This window comes from Phoenix dactylifera, chromosome 18 (assembly GCF_009389715.1).
Source record: "Phoenix dactylifera cultivar Barhee BC4 chromosome 18, palm_55x_up_171113_PBpolish2nd_filt_p, whole genome shotgun sequence".
Taxonomy (NCBI): Eukaryota; Viridiplantae; Streptophyta; class Magnoliopsida; order Arecales; family Arecaceae; genus Phoenix; species Phoenix dactylifera.
Genome location: NC_052409.1, coordinates 7,672,955 through 7,691,291, shown reverse-complemented (window position 1 = coordinate 7,691,291; position 18,337 = coordinate 7,672,955). Strand labels below are relative to the sequence as shown.

The 18,337-nt window shown below is 42.1% G+C and overlaps 1 protein-coding gene across 1 annotated transcript; it reads left to right on the top strand.

The window, feature by feature from the left end:
• The first annotated feature begins 53 nt into the window (after positions 1-53).
• LOC103717414 lies at positions 54-5,291 on the top strand. The gene is made up of 4 exons (XM_039115584.1): positions 54-412; positions 2,181-2,445; positions 2,972-3,065; positions 4,876-5,291. Exons 1-4 carry the CDS (start codon positions 135-137, stop codon positions 5,127-5,129), a joined length of 891 nt encoding a protein of 296 aa, XP_038971512.1. The 5' UTR covers positions 54-134; the 3' UTR covers positions 5,130-5,291.
• The last annotated feature ends 13,046 nt before the right edge of the window (positions 5,292-18,337 follow it).

Below are 18,337 nucleotides of genomic sequence, written 5' to 3'. Positions count from 1 at the left end.
GCTTTGGGCTACGCCACTGTTTTGCGCTATTAAATCAGCAGAAGGAAGCCTCCTATCCACAAACCCCATCCAAAACCATGTCAAGATAAATCGAACCACCGTGGAGTAACGCAGGGAGAGGGACGAGACCCGGAATGGGCGGAGGCAGCGCGCTCCGTCCCATGGGCCGCGCGGTCGGGGTGGGCGCCGCAAAGGGCGTGCTCTCGGCCGCGGCCGGCGCCGCGACGCCCGCCACGCCCGCGCGCATCCTCCCCATCTCCTCCGCCTCTCCTCCTCCCCCCTCCGTCGCCACCTCCTCGTCGGCGGCGAGCTGGCACTCCCACCCTCGGGAGCTGGCCGTCGCCGGGCACCTTGTCTTCGAGCCGGCTCCATCCAGGGAGGAGGCCGAGGCGGCCGTCTCTGCTCTCAATCAGTAGACTCTTCTTCTTTTTGTCCCCCCCCCTCTTCACGCTCTATTTGGATATGCAGATAGTTCGTTTTTGATGTTCGAATTCTGTTATCTGTGACGATCGTTTAATGATTGCTGGAACCATTTTTTGTTGTTAATTGGCGCTGTTATAATTTGTCACAGCATGTCTGTCCCGATGGTTACATACTCTAACTTCTATCATAGATACAATATTCTCCGAATTTTTAAAAAAATTCTCAAGCTATTCTCAGTTTTCTTCTTGGCTTAGCGATTCTCTGAAGTATCTCCGAAAAGGAACCAATCTACAACTGAATTATTATAGGATTATACATGAATTTTATGATTTATTCACGAGTGATTTAAGAGGCTCTTATGTGTTACAAACTAGTGATACCATAAAGTGTTGGTAGGCGGGGATGTTTTTGCTATCATTTGTTATTCTTGTCTCTCCTATACTCTCCTATACTTATTTTTAAGCAAGTAAATATAGAAATGTTTTAGCAAACTTAATTGTGTTAGTTTTATTATTTTATGTCTAAGTTTGGTTTTCCGAACTGTTTCCCAACTTCTGGCAAAATTTGCTAGATTTTTTTTCTCTGAATTCGGAATCATTATGTCACACCAAATTGTTCCCGAATAAAAACTCTTGTGACTATGATTTTTGCATCGATCACTACTTACAAAATGTTTTGCAAATGTTTATGGTGGGGCTTGATATGATAATTTGGAGGACTAAACAAGGTATGGTAGTTACATAAGGTTGATTAGCCCCAAGTAACTACAGGAATATTTCGACAAATGTCTTCTGCATATAAATAGAATTTAGGAGCAACTTGCTGCATTTCTTAACAGAGCTGACTCCTCAAAGCTGCCTACAGATGACCATTAAACTTAAATATATTGGATATCACAAGTATTTGGTTTGATTTCTTTATCTGATTAATGATTGGGCTGTTATGCTAAGTTGAGAAAATTGACATGTCAGACTGTCAGTGGCACAACTGCAACATGGTCACGCTTCAGTCGTTATGATAAGTCGACGAAGATTGTTGCTTTAGTTACCATACGTCCTTTCATTTACATCATCTTTATGCCTGTCTTTTTTTTCTTTCTTGTAATGCTCATGTTTAGATGAATCTAATGGAGCATGTTTTAAGTCTATTTGCAGTTAGAGTTTGTGATCCTTGATTGCTGCCTTGATGGTTAATTCCCTCAAGTTTCTTTACTCTTTGGCATTGAACTCCCATTTTAGTCATCTTTAGATCTTAGGTACAGAATCCAATCTAAAGGGACTTAACATGTGTGCCAAAAACTAAGCATATGTTGTAATTTATCAATTTATTCAGGTAATTACATGCAGTAAATGGGCAAGTTTTAACAGATAATGACAACTGCTGTTAATAAACATGCATGAAATGTACAAATGGATGAGGACAGTATCTGAGAAGTCATTTAGATGGAGGAGTGCCATCTTGTCTGTATCTTACCACTTCTTACTACGATAGAATTAAACTACAGAATGATTCGGTTATTTTTATGGAAAATAAACAGCAGATCTCACTATAGCTCATCACATGCATGGTTCATTTCAAATGAGAATAGAACTGGATAATTTTCTCTTACATATTTGGTCATTTGTTTGAAGATTTCTTATGCTAGCGTAACTACCTCATACTGATCCGCGAATCATTACCTATCAAAATTTTTTGCATGCTGATGACTTCTGTTATTCTACAATAGCTATATTTGTGGAATAATTTGTTTCTTGTAGGTTATTTGTTCAAGCCACACATTGCCATACTTTTAAAGATGGAATTTGTTGTTGTCTGGAGGATGCTGTTGGTGAAATGCCTATTTCATCTGACATAATGCAGAAAGATTGTTCAGCTGAACCAGAATCAGTGAGGATTGAGCAAGCACCACATCTTCATATGGAGCATGCGCTGCATTTTAATAGCTTAAAAGCTTTTAAATCTCAAGGAGGAGAAAAAATTATCAATGCATTTGACCTATTGCAGTCAAATCCATCTGTTCAGGTAACACTAGGAGTTCATACTCTTTTCTTTTCATTTTCTCTCTTTATGGTAGTGTTTGGATGCTTTTTTTTTGCCATTCATGCTTGTCTTCCCTTTTCTTTAGTTATCCTGCAGAATATTATTATATTTTTATGTTAGAGCTTATTCTTTATAATACATCATCTATAGTTGCGCCTTCAAATTCTTCAATTAAATTACATCATCTGAAACGTATTAATATATCAAATGTAATGCAGTTCTTCATACTGTTAGAGAGAAAATCATTTATTTGTATAGTTTCTGCTCTTTTACATCATTCTATGTCAAGTTACCATAAATTACCGTAATTCTATGCAAAACATAGTTATTAGTGTCTTGTGTACTACTCAATATTATAACTGCTGCAAATGGTGAATTAAATTTGCCAAGCTTACCCTGAAGCATGAGTGAAGATTTTTGTCTAGGATAACATTTTTTTATTTACTTCTTGAGTTATGCAGTTGTATGCATGAATTAGTTTCATTCTCTGGTTTCTTTTTCTTTACAGAGGATGGTTGTTTCTTTGTCATCTGATAAAGCTGTGTGGGATGCAGTTATGAGAAATAGGGCTGTACAAGAACTCAAGAAATCATTCTCTGCAGGTTTGTGGAAGCACTTTCTTATTAGCTAGTATAGTTAACTTGCCAGATCATGCTGCATAACAATGATATTCTATACTGAAATTTTTTCATTTCTACTTTCCATAACAAGAAAGCAAAAGATCATGTGTTCTTTTTTTGCCAATTTTTCTATGTTTAGATAAAATGGCATTTGTCAAGAATACCTATTGAGTTTAATTTATCACGAGTTCCATAACTTCATTAAGATAATGCCAAAGAACTAAATCGTGTTTATTCTTTCACTAATTAATTTCTCAACTTTTTTCTTGACTTACTTTCCAGTACTAGGTTTCCTTCTCTCTTTTATTCTGGAATGGTTGGGGGTGGGATCTCAGTATTAACGACTATTTGCCAAGCAATATTAGTACTTTCTTCACAGTATCTCCCTTTGACTAATAACTGCTTGGCTTATATGTCATGTTTTCTCTGAGAAAATTCTTATGCATTGTCATAGCCAATTCAGTTTTTACATGTTGAGATAGGTGAAAGAATTGATGTTTGTCTCGAAAGAAGTAAATTAAAGAAACTGCCTAATTAAATGGAGAGAAGTGAATGTCTTCTTTAAAATAGCAGGTCTGGACTTTGTAGAAATCACCCAGTAGATGGAATCAGAACTGCAACAAAGTCACGAAAAAATATAAGATGCCTTCTTTGCTATCCCTAATTAATATTTCACTAAAATCTGTTTCTGGAGTTTTATGGTCTGTGATATGTAGTCCTCAATCAGTTCTCTTTGAGGTTCAAATGTGATGTGCGCTTATACTGGCATTATAGTTATGCATTTTAAATTGAATCATCAACATCGGATACATGAATGTAAGAAGAAAATATCCTGTCAATTTCTGGGATGACTGAGTCAGTATTATTCTTTCTTGCTGTGAGTTCTCTTGGAATGCTTTGAAGGCAAAGGCCCAGGTACTTTAACATGGGCTGAACCAGGTGGCAATGGTTAGCAGAAAGAGATCCTAGGACAAGGGTTAAACGTAATGGGAATTGAACTCGATCAAAGATCAGTTCTTCATTTATTAATGATAACATGACATATTTGGACTCCCATATTTACAGTTACAGGATTATTAAGTGACTTTACAAATTTAATATAACCTAATGAAATGCTACATATTTAGTTAACTTGCAATTTCACACCTAGAAAATCTATTTAATTACATAGGAAGGAAAATCATATTCACTTTAATTGCGGAGTTGCAAGTTTTCCTGCACATAGTAAGGACTTGTGATGCATATTTCTTTTGAAGTCTAGTACTACTTAGACAGAGCAGTTCCTGTGCTCAGATAATGGCATTATGCAATTAACTAGTTGACATAAAATTGTGCATTAATATTGATCTCTAAAGCTATGATCTTGATTATATCGTAGGTTTTCATTTTACCATGTTTCATGATATGCTCCTGGGAATTGGTTCTTCTCTGGGTTTAGGTGTTCGGTCGGATGCACATCTGGTGCAGTATGCAAGGGAGCATTCTGCACTGGTGTCGTAATAAATTCGAAATTTAAGATTCAAACCTACTGCATTACACTGTTGATTTTGTAGCTTGGTGAGTCATGTATTCTTCTCTTTCAAAGAGCTTTCAAAGACTCGATTTTTCACCACTGTTGCTACATTGCATGATAGAGGTATATTGCACTTAATTTTAGTAAGTACAACACAAATATGTTGGCCACCTTCTTGTTAGTCTTCTACTTGTGAGTATATATATATATATATATATATATATATATATATATATATATATATATAGCAAAATTTTAAACATGGGTTTTGATATGCAGTTGGAAGCACTGAACCGCAGAGCTCTAGTGGAGGCCCTGACATTAATACCAGAATTCTAAGGTGGATCTTGGAGAATACCATGATCAAGATAATGGAATGCATCGACAAGATCACAATGCTGGTGAATGAGCTCTTTCACCCAGGAGAAAGAGAAAAAGATATGGGTGTTTTTGACGATTTGCTAAGATCCTCATTTATGCTATCTGTCATGGTGTTAATTGTTGTTGTCGCGACACGACTCCAGAGAACCTGATTGTCCATTGAGTTGATGCTTGAACTCTAGTCTGTACTTATGTTTATAAGAATGTATCAGAACCCTTTGTCTGTGTGTGTATTGCTTTTGTAGCCTTCAAAACAACCAGTGTTCTTGTTCAAAGTCTGAAATAAAAAATACATATTTTGTTGAGGGTGTCAACCAATGCAATTCTGGGTTGGTATTGAAAATATCATCCTGGTTTCAGCTGATATTTCTCCCATCCTAGTTCAGAAAAAAGAGTATTGATTTTGCCCATGAAAGCCAAGAATGTTCTCAACTTGCAATGGATTCATAACGGGGCACTCGGTTAACATCAGTAATTATCTGTGGGATACATGGGTGGATTGTCAAAAAAAAAAAAAAAATTGTCCAAGTTTTGTATTTTGGTGATTTCTCTTTGAAGAACTAGTAAAGTCATCAAATTTTTTTAGTTATTTCGGTTATGTGGAGACATGTTTAAATTTACAATTATAACAGGAACTATGCTTTGGTCAACATGTAGTCAGGATCTGGTGGCTATTCATCAGATCCGGGATATGATAAAGTTTTAAAGGATGAACTAGATATGGACAGTTCTAATAAAATTTTATTCTCGAAAAAAAAGATTACATTGAAACAGCTATGAATTGGATATTAGATCATTTACTGCAAGAAATATGGGAGCATATTTTCATTTGATTCTCCCAGCTTCCTCGTGTATATAGTATTGATCAAAATGAAATACCTCCATCCAAACATGAGTTGCATAACAATGATGCTCCATTGTTCTGCAGACGGGTTGCAGAATGACATGTTATGCAGCTCTTCTTTATAATTTTGCCTCTGTTTACCGCTTAAATAAAGATGTCATAAAGATAGATAAATGAAATCTGAATATGGGAATATGCTTAATTTACTTGGATAGGGAGACAGATGGTGTGAATTTTCAGAAGAGTGAGTGTAAACATAAAGCCCACTCATTATAAAGCCAAAATTAAGATCTTCGAGATGTAAATGAATGGAAAATGGATGACATTTTCCTAGAGCAAGGAGTGACAGTTGACAAGAATGAGATAATGCAACTCATGAAGTATTGTTAATAAAGAAGGCGCAATTTCTTAAATATATTTTGCAAAAATAGCTATTTTTTTTGTTTTGTAAGAAGGTCATTTTGATTTTTTTTGACCACAATACCACTGGCCATGTTATCGCAATTAATGGTAGAATAGACAGGGAATGGGATGAAAATAAACAACATAAATGAAATAAAATATGGGGAAAAATAATGGTGGTTTAAGAGAAAAGAAAGGGAAAGAAAATCCTTTTCTCTCTTAATATTTACCACTACCTGCCACGACCCGCCACCTAGAGTTGGGCAACGGGCCGTGCCGGGCCGGCTCGGCCCAGGCCCCCCGGGCCCAAATTCTAAGCGGGCCGTGCCTGGCACGGCCCGCTTATGAAGCGGGCCGTGCCTGGCACGGCCCGTGAGGCACGGAAGGCCAGCCCGGCCCGGCCCCCGGCCCCTCTATTGGTGGGCCGGGCCGGGCACGGCACGGCACGGGCCGTGCCAGGCACGGCCCGTAACGGGCGCAAACGGGCCGTGCCAGGCACGGCCCGCAACGTCTCTAAACGGGCCGTGCCTGGCACGGCCCGTCTGGAGAGGGGGAGGGAAAATAGCCGTTTCCAACGGCTATTTTCGGGAAAAAGTCGATTTTACCCTTCCCAACAGTCCAATAACGGCTGAATGGAGGGGTATTTTGGGGAAAAAAAATTTTGGGCTTCTATAAATAGCCGGGTAGTTCTATATACACCCCCCTATTGCTCAGGACACCCCCCAAAAACCAAAAAAAAAATACCCAAACTAACCTTTAGTGTAATTACCATATTGCCCTTGAAATTTTCTCATACACCCCCCTTCCTCCTCCTCCGTTTCGTTTTGAAAAGAAAAAAAAAAACACCCCTCAAACCCCCCTTAAACCCCTCCTCCCCCGTTCCCCCTTCTCCCTCTCGTCGCCGGCATTCTCCCGATCTCCGACCACCTCGCCGGCTTCTCCTGGAACCACCTCGCCGGCTTCTCCCGAATTTTTTTTTTTCACGGTTCGTGCTCCGTTCGGCACTGGATCGCCGAACAAAAGGCTTCTGTTCGGCTGAACAGTGCCGAACAGAAGCTTTCTGTTCGGCAACCCTCAACCGAACAGATCTGTTCGGCTGCACAGTGCCGAACAGAAGGCTTCTGTCCGGCACTGTTCAGCCGAACAGAAGCCTTTTGTTCGGCGATCCAGTGCCGAACGGAGCACGAACCGTGAAAAAAAAAATTTCGGGAGAAGCCGGCGAGGTGGTTCCGGGAGAAGCCGGCGAGGTGGTCGGAGATCGGGAGAATGCCGGCGACGAGAGGGAGAAGGGGGAACGGGGGGGTTTTGGGCGTTGGCGAGGTGTTTTGGAGGGGAAGAGCGGGGTGGGGGGGGGTTTGGGGGGTGTAGAGAGCAATTTAGGTGAGGGGGTGGGGAGGGTGGGGGGTAATTTAGGAATTTTTAATTTTTTAGGGGTGTCCTTAGCAAATGGGGGGTGTAGAGAGTATTTAATTTTTTTTTTAATTTTTGGGGGGTGTCCTGAGCAATAGGGGGGGTGTATATAGAACCACCCTAAATAGCCCATTCCTCCCTCATTCTCACCACACCAAACCTCTCATTCTCTCCTTCTCTACTGCTATTATTTCTCTCCTCTAAAGTGCTCTTCTAGCAATTTAATTTTTAGTTTGTTCAAGTGCTACACAAGAGGAGGTTCCTGTTGAGAAGAGAAGGTCGCTTCTGTTGAGAGCACAAGAGGAAGCTCGGAATCTCAGCTCTGCCTCTGCCCTCCGACCCTCTACTCAATTCCTCCTTGCGGTTAGTTTTTATTTTTTGAATTAATCATAGATATGTCATCTTTTGAGGAAAGTCAGTTTGGCATTCCTGTTTCTGAGGGAGAAGAAACTAATCCCCAACCCCCTGTTCCTAGTTCCTCTAGAACTGGTGAACCGAGTGAAGGTCAAACCTCTTCTCGTAAGAGGACTAGTACTGTATGGAATGAATTTGATAGAGTTATGGTTGAGGGAGTCTGGAAAGCTAAATGTAAAAAATGTGCCAAACTTTATAGTTGTAGTAGTAGTGGGGGAACAGGGCATTTAAAAAGACATCAAGAGAGTCATAGGATGCATGATTCTCATGCTCAAACTCAAAGTAGCCTTAATATACAAGGGGGATTACTTGTAGGTAATTTTGCATATAATCATGAAAATCAAAGAAAAGCACTTGTAAAATGGATAGTTAAGGATGAATTACCTTTTAGTTTATGTGAATCTTTTTAATTTTGAAGAATATGTTCAATTAAACCTACAACCTGCTTACAAAAGAACTAGTAGGCGTACATTTAGAAGAGTAGCTATGACCAATTTTTTAGCAATGAAACAAAATTTAATTGAAACACTTTCTACTTTAAATGTAAAAATTTCATTAACTTCTGATATTTGGTCAGCATCTGTAGGTAGTAATTGTTTTATTGCCATTACTGCTCATTATATTGATAATGATTGGCAATTAAATAAACGTATTCTTGCTTTTCGTGCTTTTGATTTTCCACATTCTGGGCAACAAATTTCAAATATAATTTATCAAACTGCATGTTCATATAATATTAATGATAAAATTATGTCTATTACTTTTGATAATGCATCTAATAATAATTCTGCTGTTGTATTATTAAAAGACTCATTGCATCCCATATTAGATGGAAATTTACTGCATATTAGATGTGCATGTCATATCTTAAATCTTTCTGTTCAAGCTGGCATGGGCATGATTCAAGATGTGATTTCAAAAATTAGAAATGCAGTTTCTTTTATTCATGCTTCTAGATCAAGACTTCAAGAATTTAAGAAATTATGCATAAATCATGGTAAACGTTTTAAAAAATTTAAACTTGATGTAATTACTCGTTGGAACTCCACATATAGCATGATACATGATGCATACCCATAAAAAAATTTATTAAGTGCATATATTAATGATCGTGGATTAGGATTTACATTGACTGAAACTAATTGGAATAAAGAAAAAATTTTGGAAGATTTTTTGCTTAGTTTTTATAATGCTACCAATGTTCTTTCTGGTATTTATTACCCTACTTCATGTTCATTTTTACAACAAGCATATATAATTAGTCAAAAATTTGCAGAACATAGATATGATGATGTTTTAATGCCTATTATTCACCTAATGGAATCTAAATGGAATGAGTATTGGGACAGGATATGTCCTATGCATAACTTAGCTGCTGTATTTGATCCTAGAGTTAAATTAAATGGCGTGCTAATTTTACTTGATGCATACGCTGAAAATATGAATCAAGATGCTGAATCTGCTAAAGATGAGGTAAGACAACTTCTTTATGATATTTATGCTATATATGATGAAAAAATTCGTGGATCTAGAACATAAATACAAACCTCTATTTCTCCTTCTAGTAGTTCTCGTTCGTCATCTATTTTTTCATTCATTGCACAGAGAAGACACACACATGCTTCAAGTTCCTCTTCATCTTCTTCATCTTTAAGTAGTGAACTAGAATTTTATTTACGAAATGATCTTCAGTCTGCATATGATGAAAATCAAATAGAGAATCTAGATGTATTATCTTGGTGGAAGAGTGTTAGAAATCAATATCCTGTTATGTCTGCAATTGCACGCGATATTTTAGCTGTGCCGATGTCCACGGTAGCATCGGAATCCGCTTTTAGTGCAGGTCGGCGTGTTCTTGACGAAAAGAGAAGTAGGATGACGGGCGAAACGGTGGAGATGCTTTTCTGCTTCAAGGATTGGCTGGATGCTGAGGCAAGACTTCAAGATAAAGGTGGACATAATACAATATCCTCTGATGATGATGATACAAACACTACTGAAGACTGAAGACTGAAGACTGAAGACTGAAGACTGAAGAGTGAATACTGATTCACTGAATCACTGATGATTAGTAAGAATTCTTAATTTTTTATAATTGTACATTTTTATTGTATTCTGGAGGTCAGACCAAGGTCCAAACCTCGGCCCTTTCTTAGTTTCTTATTGTATTCTAGAATCTAGAGGTCAGACCAAGGTCCAAACCTCCCTTCATGTACCATTTTGATTTAAATTAATAAACTGGTAGGGGTCTATGCCAAACCCCCCACCATTAAGGTGGCTTTATATTCATAAATCAAGATTTCTTAGTGTTCAATATTTATTAATTTATTAAAAAAATTTTATCGGGCCGAGCCGGGCCCAGGCCCGGACCGTGCCAGGCTCGCGTGCTAGCCCGGCCCAGGTCCTTATGGGCCGTGCCGTGCTGGCCCGCGGGCCGTGCCGTGCTTGGCCCGCGGGCCTAGACCGGGCCGTGCCGGCCCAGGCCCGAAGCGGGCCGTGCCTGGCACGGCCCGCTGGCCAGGAACCTCTAGCCCAACACGGCCCTATCAAAGGGGCCGTGCCAGGCACGGCCCGGCACTGTAGCTGGCGGGCCGTGCCAGGAACGGCCCGCTTCATGCCGTGCCGTGCCGGGCCGTGGGCGGCCCGGCCCAGTGCCCATCTCTACCGCCACCTCACCACCATTGTCTACCACTACTAGTGATCCTCATCATTGGTGATCAACATAGTTGTCCACATTATTATTGTTCTCCACTACCGCTCACCACCGCTCTTATTTTGACCATCATTCACCATCTCTGATAATCTCCATCACTATCCATGACTATTAATGATCTCTTCCACGATCTACTTCCATCGACGACCTTTACCATCAACTATCATCGCCGAAGATCTCCACTACTACCTATTATTACCGATGATTTCTACTACCATCGATGATCTTTACAGCCACCTACTGCTAATGATCTCCATCACCATCCACTATTATGTACAGTCTTCATCACTACCATCACCATCAACAATCTTTACCACTGCTTATTATCATTGTCTATGATCTCCACCACCATTGCTCACCACCTACAACGATCTCTACCATTCCATAAGGCTATTAATGACGAGTGGTGGATATTACTAACGCACATATATATTTAAAAATAATGCATGTATTATGAACTATGGATGCACACATACAAAACTGAAAAACTTTTTTAAAGATTCATTTTAATAAGATATCTTGGCACGATGACATTTTGATACTAGAAATAAAAAAAATCTAAAAAATAAAAAAATGGATTATATGGATGTGAAAAGTAGACTGTTATCACAGCAGTAATGAGTCAATCTTGTATTTATTGTGAATCTCAATTTGGAACGACTGATCTACATTCAACTTTGCAATTAGATTTATTATTATGATTAGAATTTTGCAAGTGACCTTGTTCCTATTAAAATGTATGCATGGTAATTGAGTAGTTTGTAAGAAATGCATTGCTTTTCTAAAAGGTGAAGCATTACTTTCATGTGCATCAATTATCGTTCCACTTATTTTTAAAAAATGATGCATGTATCATAAATTACTAATGCGTATATGTTGGACTGAAAATCTTTTTATGGACATTTATTTTTTTCTGAAAAAATAGATAAGATATCCAAATACAGTGGCATTTCATATTGCTAGAAATGAAAAGGAGTCAAATAAAAAAAAGAAAACTTGTATATGATGGATGTGAAGTGAACCAACGCTCTCTTTATTCCTACACTAGTTATGTGTTGCAATTCAGTCTCCCATTATTTCTGTCTTTGCCTGACCATAGAGAACATATGCACTGTCATCCTCTAAGTCATGCTATATCATGACCAATTAATTAGGACTCCAATGTCAAATACATTTAGGTTAAACTATTAGCATAGAACCTTTTCCAGAATAATTGATTACTAAATGTAATGATTTTGACAAGAAAAGTTAATTAGTTTTTAAAATTATAAACAACTGTTTGGGCTCCAAGTCTTCTGAATTTGAACATGTCTATCCTGATATAAAGCTAATTGCAATGGAATGATTTTCTTATTGGACAACATGACCCTCCACTTACATCTGAGACAGATAAGCTTGTGTGCTCCATGTCAAGGACATGATGTAAGGTATCATGGTCGATGCACAGGTTTCATCTCAAATTTACTGATTCTCAAAATACAACAAAGTGCCTTATTTTTTGGATCAAGGGATCCTTCATAGTAATTTTTGAGGTGAATTGTTAATATTGACTGTTTAATGTAATTGCATACTTGAGCGTAAGTGCAAGAGCATCACCTTGGCAAAGGAGAAATTCCATGTAGTTACTATACACTTCAACATTCAGGGGGTGCAGCATACAAAGTTCGAACTCAACCCCTAGTTGCTAAGAAAAAAAGGTAATGACCATTGAGGTAATCCCAGTTCATCCTTTTACGTTATTTTAAGGGTGGTTGTTGCAGTTAATTTTAACATTTTAAACTGTGAGGACCCGTGCGGACATATGTTTAGTCCTATATCGGTTATTCGCTGGATAGATCTTGGATACTTATATAAGATCAATGAACCCAAATAATACCTTCTGGCTAGTCATTTTAGGTAAAGTCTTGAGTTATTACAAATGGTATCAGAGCGGACCCAACCCATAACCTATGTAGACTAGAAGATACTGCAGTATGGATCCATTGGAGGGACACTGCAGCACAAATCTATTGGGGCTGACCACGAGTTGATCGTGATATTTGTGATTAGATTTGAACGGATTTGAATCCTTAGCCTGACGAAGACGTCAGAGCTTAAATGGAGGAAGTATGTGAGAACCCGTGCGGGAGTGTGTTTACTCCCACATCGGTTATTCATTGAGTAGATCTTGGGTATTTATATAGGATTAAGGAACCTAAATAATATCTTCCAGCTAGTCATTTTGGGTGAGGTCCTAAGTTGTTACAAATACCAATGCATTATTTAACAGTATAGCAAACTGGAGCATTTCATAGACAACATATCCACAACATGTCATAAAGCAATGCATGTCCAATCATGCAAGTTCATAAATATGGATGTGCATCATAAAACGTTGCATTATTCTAAGCTTTGAAAACTGTACTCTTGGATTGTAGTACAACTATGGTTACTATTATTATCCATGACAGGGCCATATGCTGAGCTATTATAACCTACTAACGAGGGTCATTTGCCGAGCTATTATAATCCGCTGGTGAGGGTCGTATGCTGAGCTACTATAACCCTGGCGAGGGTCGTACGTCGAGCTACTATAACCCGCTGGCGAGGATCGTATGCCGAGCTACTATAACTCGCTGGCGAGGGCCGCATGCGGTGCTACTATAACCCGCTGGAGAGGAAGAGGGTCGTATGCCGAGCTACTATAATCCGCTGGAGAGGAAGAGGGTCGTATGCCGAGCTACTATAATCCGCTGACGAGGGTCGTACATGGCAATCTCAGAGTTCATAAACCTGATGTGGGGTCGGAACCCCGACACCAGCCCGCACACCGGGCGAGCAGGGAAAGCATCTGTGTCCTCCCCGAGGTATTGTCCGCTCTGGGATTGCCGCTTCGGGTCTGCGGGAGGTCGCCCAGGGCCGTGGCCCAATGACAGTCCCGAGCCCTGATGGCGCGGGGGTCCGCGGAGGTTGCCCCCTACCCTCACGATTTTGTCCCAAAAGGCGCCTCGATGAGAAGAGGTGTTTGCACCCCCCATTTAAGGCACAGACCTTTCCGCTGATTACCCGATGTGGGACTAAACTGGGAACCCCATCCCACAACACAGCCCCCCCAGCGGGAAGGTCTGTGCGTGGCCGGGGCCCTTCCTCTAGCGCCATCTGATGTGGGGTCGGAACCCCGACACCAGCCCGCACACCGGGCGAGCAGGGAAAGCATCTGCGTCCTCCCCGAGGTATTGTCCGCTCTTGGATTGCCGCTTCGGGTCTGCGGGAGGTCGCCCAGGGCCGTGGCCCAATGACAGTCCCGAGCCCTGACGGCGCGGGGGTCCGCGGAGGTTGCCCCCTACCCTCACGGTTTTGTCCCAAAAGGCGCCTCGATGAGAAGAGGTGTTTGCACCCCCCATTTAAGGCACAGACCTTTCCGCTGATTACCCGATGTGGGACTAAACTGGGAACCCCATCCCACAACACAGCCCCCCCAGCGGGAAGGTCTGTGCATGGCCGGGGCCCTTCCTCTAGCGCCATCTGATGTGGGGTCGGAACCCCGACACCAGCCCGCACACCGGGCGAGCAGGGAAAGCATCTGCGTCCTCCCCGAGGTATTATCCGCTCTGGGATTGGCTGGCGGCAAAATTACCAGCAAATTGTCTGCCGAGCTGCTCAAAAGAGGAGACAGTGCTCGGCTTCAGCCCGGTAAACCAAAGCCGGGCTGGTCCTCGGAGTGTCGCTGGGAAAGCCTTGCACATCATGGCCTCCGAGGCTCCTTGTAGGGCCATTAAGACCCGATAACTTTCCAGGTGGTGAAGTGGATCAGCCTTGCCGTTGTAAGGCTCCACCTGGGGCATCTTGAACCGTAGTGGAACCGGTTCATCTTCAATCTCCGGGGAGAAGGGCGACTTCGTGGTGAACTCGAAGTCGCCATCGCATCCCGATTTCCTCCCGTGGAGTGCCTGGATTTGGCGCTCCAGTTTCTCGACCTTTTTGTCGAGTTCATCATTCTGGAGGATCGCTGCAGCGGTTCGCTCGGGTGCAGGTTGCCCTGGAACCGACTCAGCTTCTGAAGGTTGTGGCCATCTTCCATGGCCCCTGACTGGATGCTCTCTCCAGAGGGAGGCCTGGACTTGAGAGTCCTGACCTCGAAAGGAAAGTCCGCTTGTAGGGGGCTCCGGTTGAACTGGAGCCGGAGGAGGCGGTGCCGTTGGGATGCCCCTGGGTTGCAAGCTTTGGACAGCGGTAGCCAAGGCTTGCACCTATTGCACCAGGGCATCAAACTGCTCCGGCCGAACTTGAGGTGTTGACTCGGCCGGAGGCGGCGAGTTTCGGACAGAATGTTCGGGACTAGGTGGAGGACGTCGAGAGGCATTGGAAGCCCCTTTACTTCTTAGTTTCATGGCAGCAACTCGGGCCCTTCCTCTAGCGCCAACTGTGTTGTGGGATGGGGTTCCCAGTTTAGTCCCACATCGGGTAATCAGCAGAAAGGTCTGTGCCTTAAATGGGGGGTGCAAACACCTCTTCTCATCGAGGCGCCTTTTGGGACAAAACCGTGAGGGTAGGGGGCAACCTCCGCGGACCTCCGCGCCGTCAGGGCTCGGGACTGTCATTGGGCCACGGCCCTGGGCGACCTCCCGCAGACCCGAAGCGGCAATCCCAGAGCGGACAATACCTCGGGGAGGACGCAGATGCTTTTCCTACTCGCCCGGTGTGCGGGCTGGTGTCGGGGTTCCGACCCCACATCAGATGGCGCTAGAGAAAGGGCCCCGGCCACGCACAGACCTTCCCGCTGGGGGGGCTGTGTTGTGGGATGGGGTTCCCAGTTTAGTCCCACATCGGGTAATCAGCGGAAAGGTCTGTGCCTTAAATGGGGGGTGCAAACACCTCTTCTCATCGAGGCGCCTTTTGGGACAAAACCGTGAGGGTAGGGGGCAACCTCCGCGGACCCCCACGCTCAGGGTTCGGGACTGTCATTGGGCCACGGCCCTGGGCGACCTCCCGCAGACCCGAAGCGGCAATCCCAGAGCGGACAATACCTCGAGGAGGACGCAGATGCTTTCCCTGCTCGCCCGGTGTGCGGGCTGGTGTCGGGGTTCCGACCCCACATCAGATGGCGCTAGAGGAAGGGCCCCGGCCATGCACAGACCTTCCCGCTGGGGGGGCTGTGTTGTGGGATGGGGTTCCCAGTTTAGTCCCACATCGGGTAATCAGCGGAAAGGTCTGTGCCTTAAATGGGGGGTGCAAACACCTCTTCTCATCGAGGCACCTTTTGGGACAAAACCGTGAGGGTAGGGGGCAACCTCCGCGGACCCCCGCGCCGTCAGGGCTCGGGACTGCCATTGGGCCACGACCCTGGGCGACCTCCCGCAGACCCGAAGCGGCAATCCCAGAGCGGACAATACCTCGGGGAGGACGCAGATGCTTTCCCTGCTCGCCCGGTGTGCGGGCTGGTGTCGGGGTTCCGACCCCACATCACATATCATGCTTTTCATAAATCTTCCTTCATAAATAGATTGAAAGATGAATAATAGCATCATAATGTATAAGTTCATGATCATGCTACAAACTTCATTTTCTTTTATGGAACATTCTATATCATCATAAATCGAGTGTACATAATATAGTAAACATGATGAATGTCATTTAGTCAAAATCATGTATCACTTGCTACATATGCTTGATCCTAATTTTTGAGAAACATAATTAGTAATATACAACTTCGTATTCAAATAGTTCATGTATTTGAAAGTAATAAGCTTGTGTCAGGATCACTTACCTCAGTTTGCTCACCAATTTCTAGGTTTAGATGATAATTCTTTAACATCAAGCAATATCATAAACAATCATATTATTTGTTACTTGCTCATTCAATTTTTTATTAATTTATTAACCTTTATTCTTCTTTTTTCTACTATTTTTCCACTTCTAATTATTATATCTTATTTCTATATAATCACCCCCTTTCCTTAATTCAAATTCTTTAATATTCTTTTAATTTTTCATCTTACAACCCATTCAAAGTCATATTTCATTGTCAGGCCCATGGCCCAACTAATCATGGCCTGGTTAAATTTTTGATTAGTTACTGGGCTTATTTTTATTCAGGCCCATGGCTTGATTTAATTGCTGGATCAAGCCCATGGCCCAATATAGTTTCTAAAAATAGTTTTGCCTATGTTTTGTTCTAATCTACAAGGCCCTACTTAGTTTCGAAAAGACCTTAGCTCCGCCCATGCACAGTTACATAGTTAATTATTATTTTATTTTATTTATATTTATTTATTATCTTATTTATTTATATATTTTTTTCTTCTTTTTCTTTTTCTTTTTTTCCTTTTCTTTCTTTCCTTCTTTCCTTCTTCTTCTTTTCTTTCTATCTCCGATCTTCCCTTCACCGAGGCCCTTTGCCCCACCGAAGAGAAAGAAGGGGACAGGACTTTGGCCTGACTGCAGCCCCCGTCCGAGAGCTGGCAGCGGCTGCGGCCGAGAGCCGTGGAGTCCCTCCGTTGTTTCATTTCAGAAACAGGGAAGAGGAAAGTAGGAAAAATAACATGATCAAGGGCTTACCTAGCTCCGGAGAAGCTGCGAGCACCATCTCCGGCGACACCAACGTGGGTTCAGGAAACCCTAACCCTGAAGGAAGAAGGGGAAAGAGAAACCGTGAGGGGAGGGGTCCCGGACTGGTGATCCTTTCGGGTTCTTTCTTTCTTTTTTTAAATTAATAATAGGCGGTCTTTGAATTGGCCGTGGCTCGCTCACCATCGTAATGCTCGCGACGGTTGAGCGGGATCGGAGGCCATTCAAGAGGCCGCGGCGTCTCTGCCTCCGTAACGCACGAGCAGAGATCACGATCCTCTGTTCTATATTTTATTTTATTTTATTTTATTTTTTGGAAGAGAGGGGGGGGGGGGAGTTGAGGCCGGCAGGACTAGTCCGGCCGGCTTCAGCTTTTTTTGGGGCCTGTTCTCACATAAACAACCTTTCTTGCTTGTGATAAAAAGCTTAAGAGCTTCTCTCAGTAGTTAACATAATGCTGAAAAGTTAAATTTCAGAGACTCCTCTGCATGAACAGACAATTCCCACTTGTAGCATTCTACCAAGATTGACAGCAGATTATCCAGACTTACAGAAGAACGAGTCATTAAGTTTGCCATCATGAACAAGACTCACAGTGAAAAACATCCTTGATCTTACTTTCCCCTCTTATTTGCTCATAGGAACAAACTTTCTGATTCTATTCATTTGAAAGAACCTTCAATGAACTCCGTCATTACCATTTAAATTGCAGGATTCACAAAAAGTGAAGATGTTGACCTCAACTTATTGTTCTAGCTTTGGAACCTAACTAGGCAATTTTAGAGATGAACAAGTATTGCCTACAATTCTTAACGTTCTTATGACGAGACTTCCAACCATCCAGTCATTTAATGGAATGACCACGTATCAACATAAGCATCAAACAGAAAATATCACAAGCCACAAGAGCACTGCTTAGGGTGGTCGTGCTGATGATACTGGTATGCAATAATAGACTACCGGGAAGCTTAAAGTTGACTCATTTTAGATTTCCTTCCTGACAATAATAGTAGTCAGCGACATCGCATTCA

Bases quoted from the DNA above. Each gene is read 5' to 3' on its own strand.
- LOC103717414 (XM_039115584.1), top strand. From the start codon at position 135: ATGGGCGGAGGCAGCGCGCTCCGTCCCATGGGCCGCGCGGTCGGGGTG. The intron at 2,446-2,971 runs GTAACACTAGGA...TTTTCTTTACAG, and splicing joins AGTCAAATCCATCTGTTCAG to AGGATGGTTGTTTCTTTGTC. The intron at 3,066-4,875 runs GTTTGTGGAAGC...TTTGATATGCAG, and splicing joins CAAGAAATCATTCTCTGCAG to TTGGAAGCACTGAACCGCAG.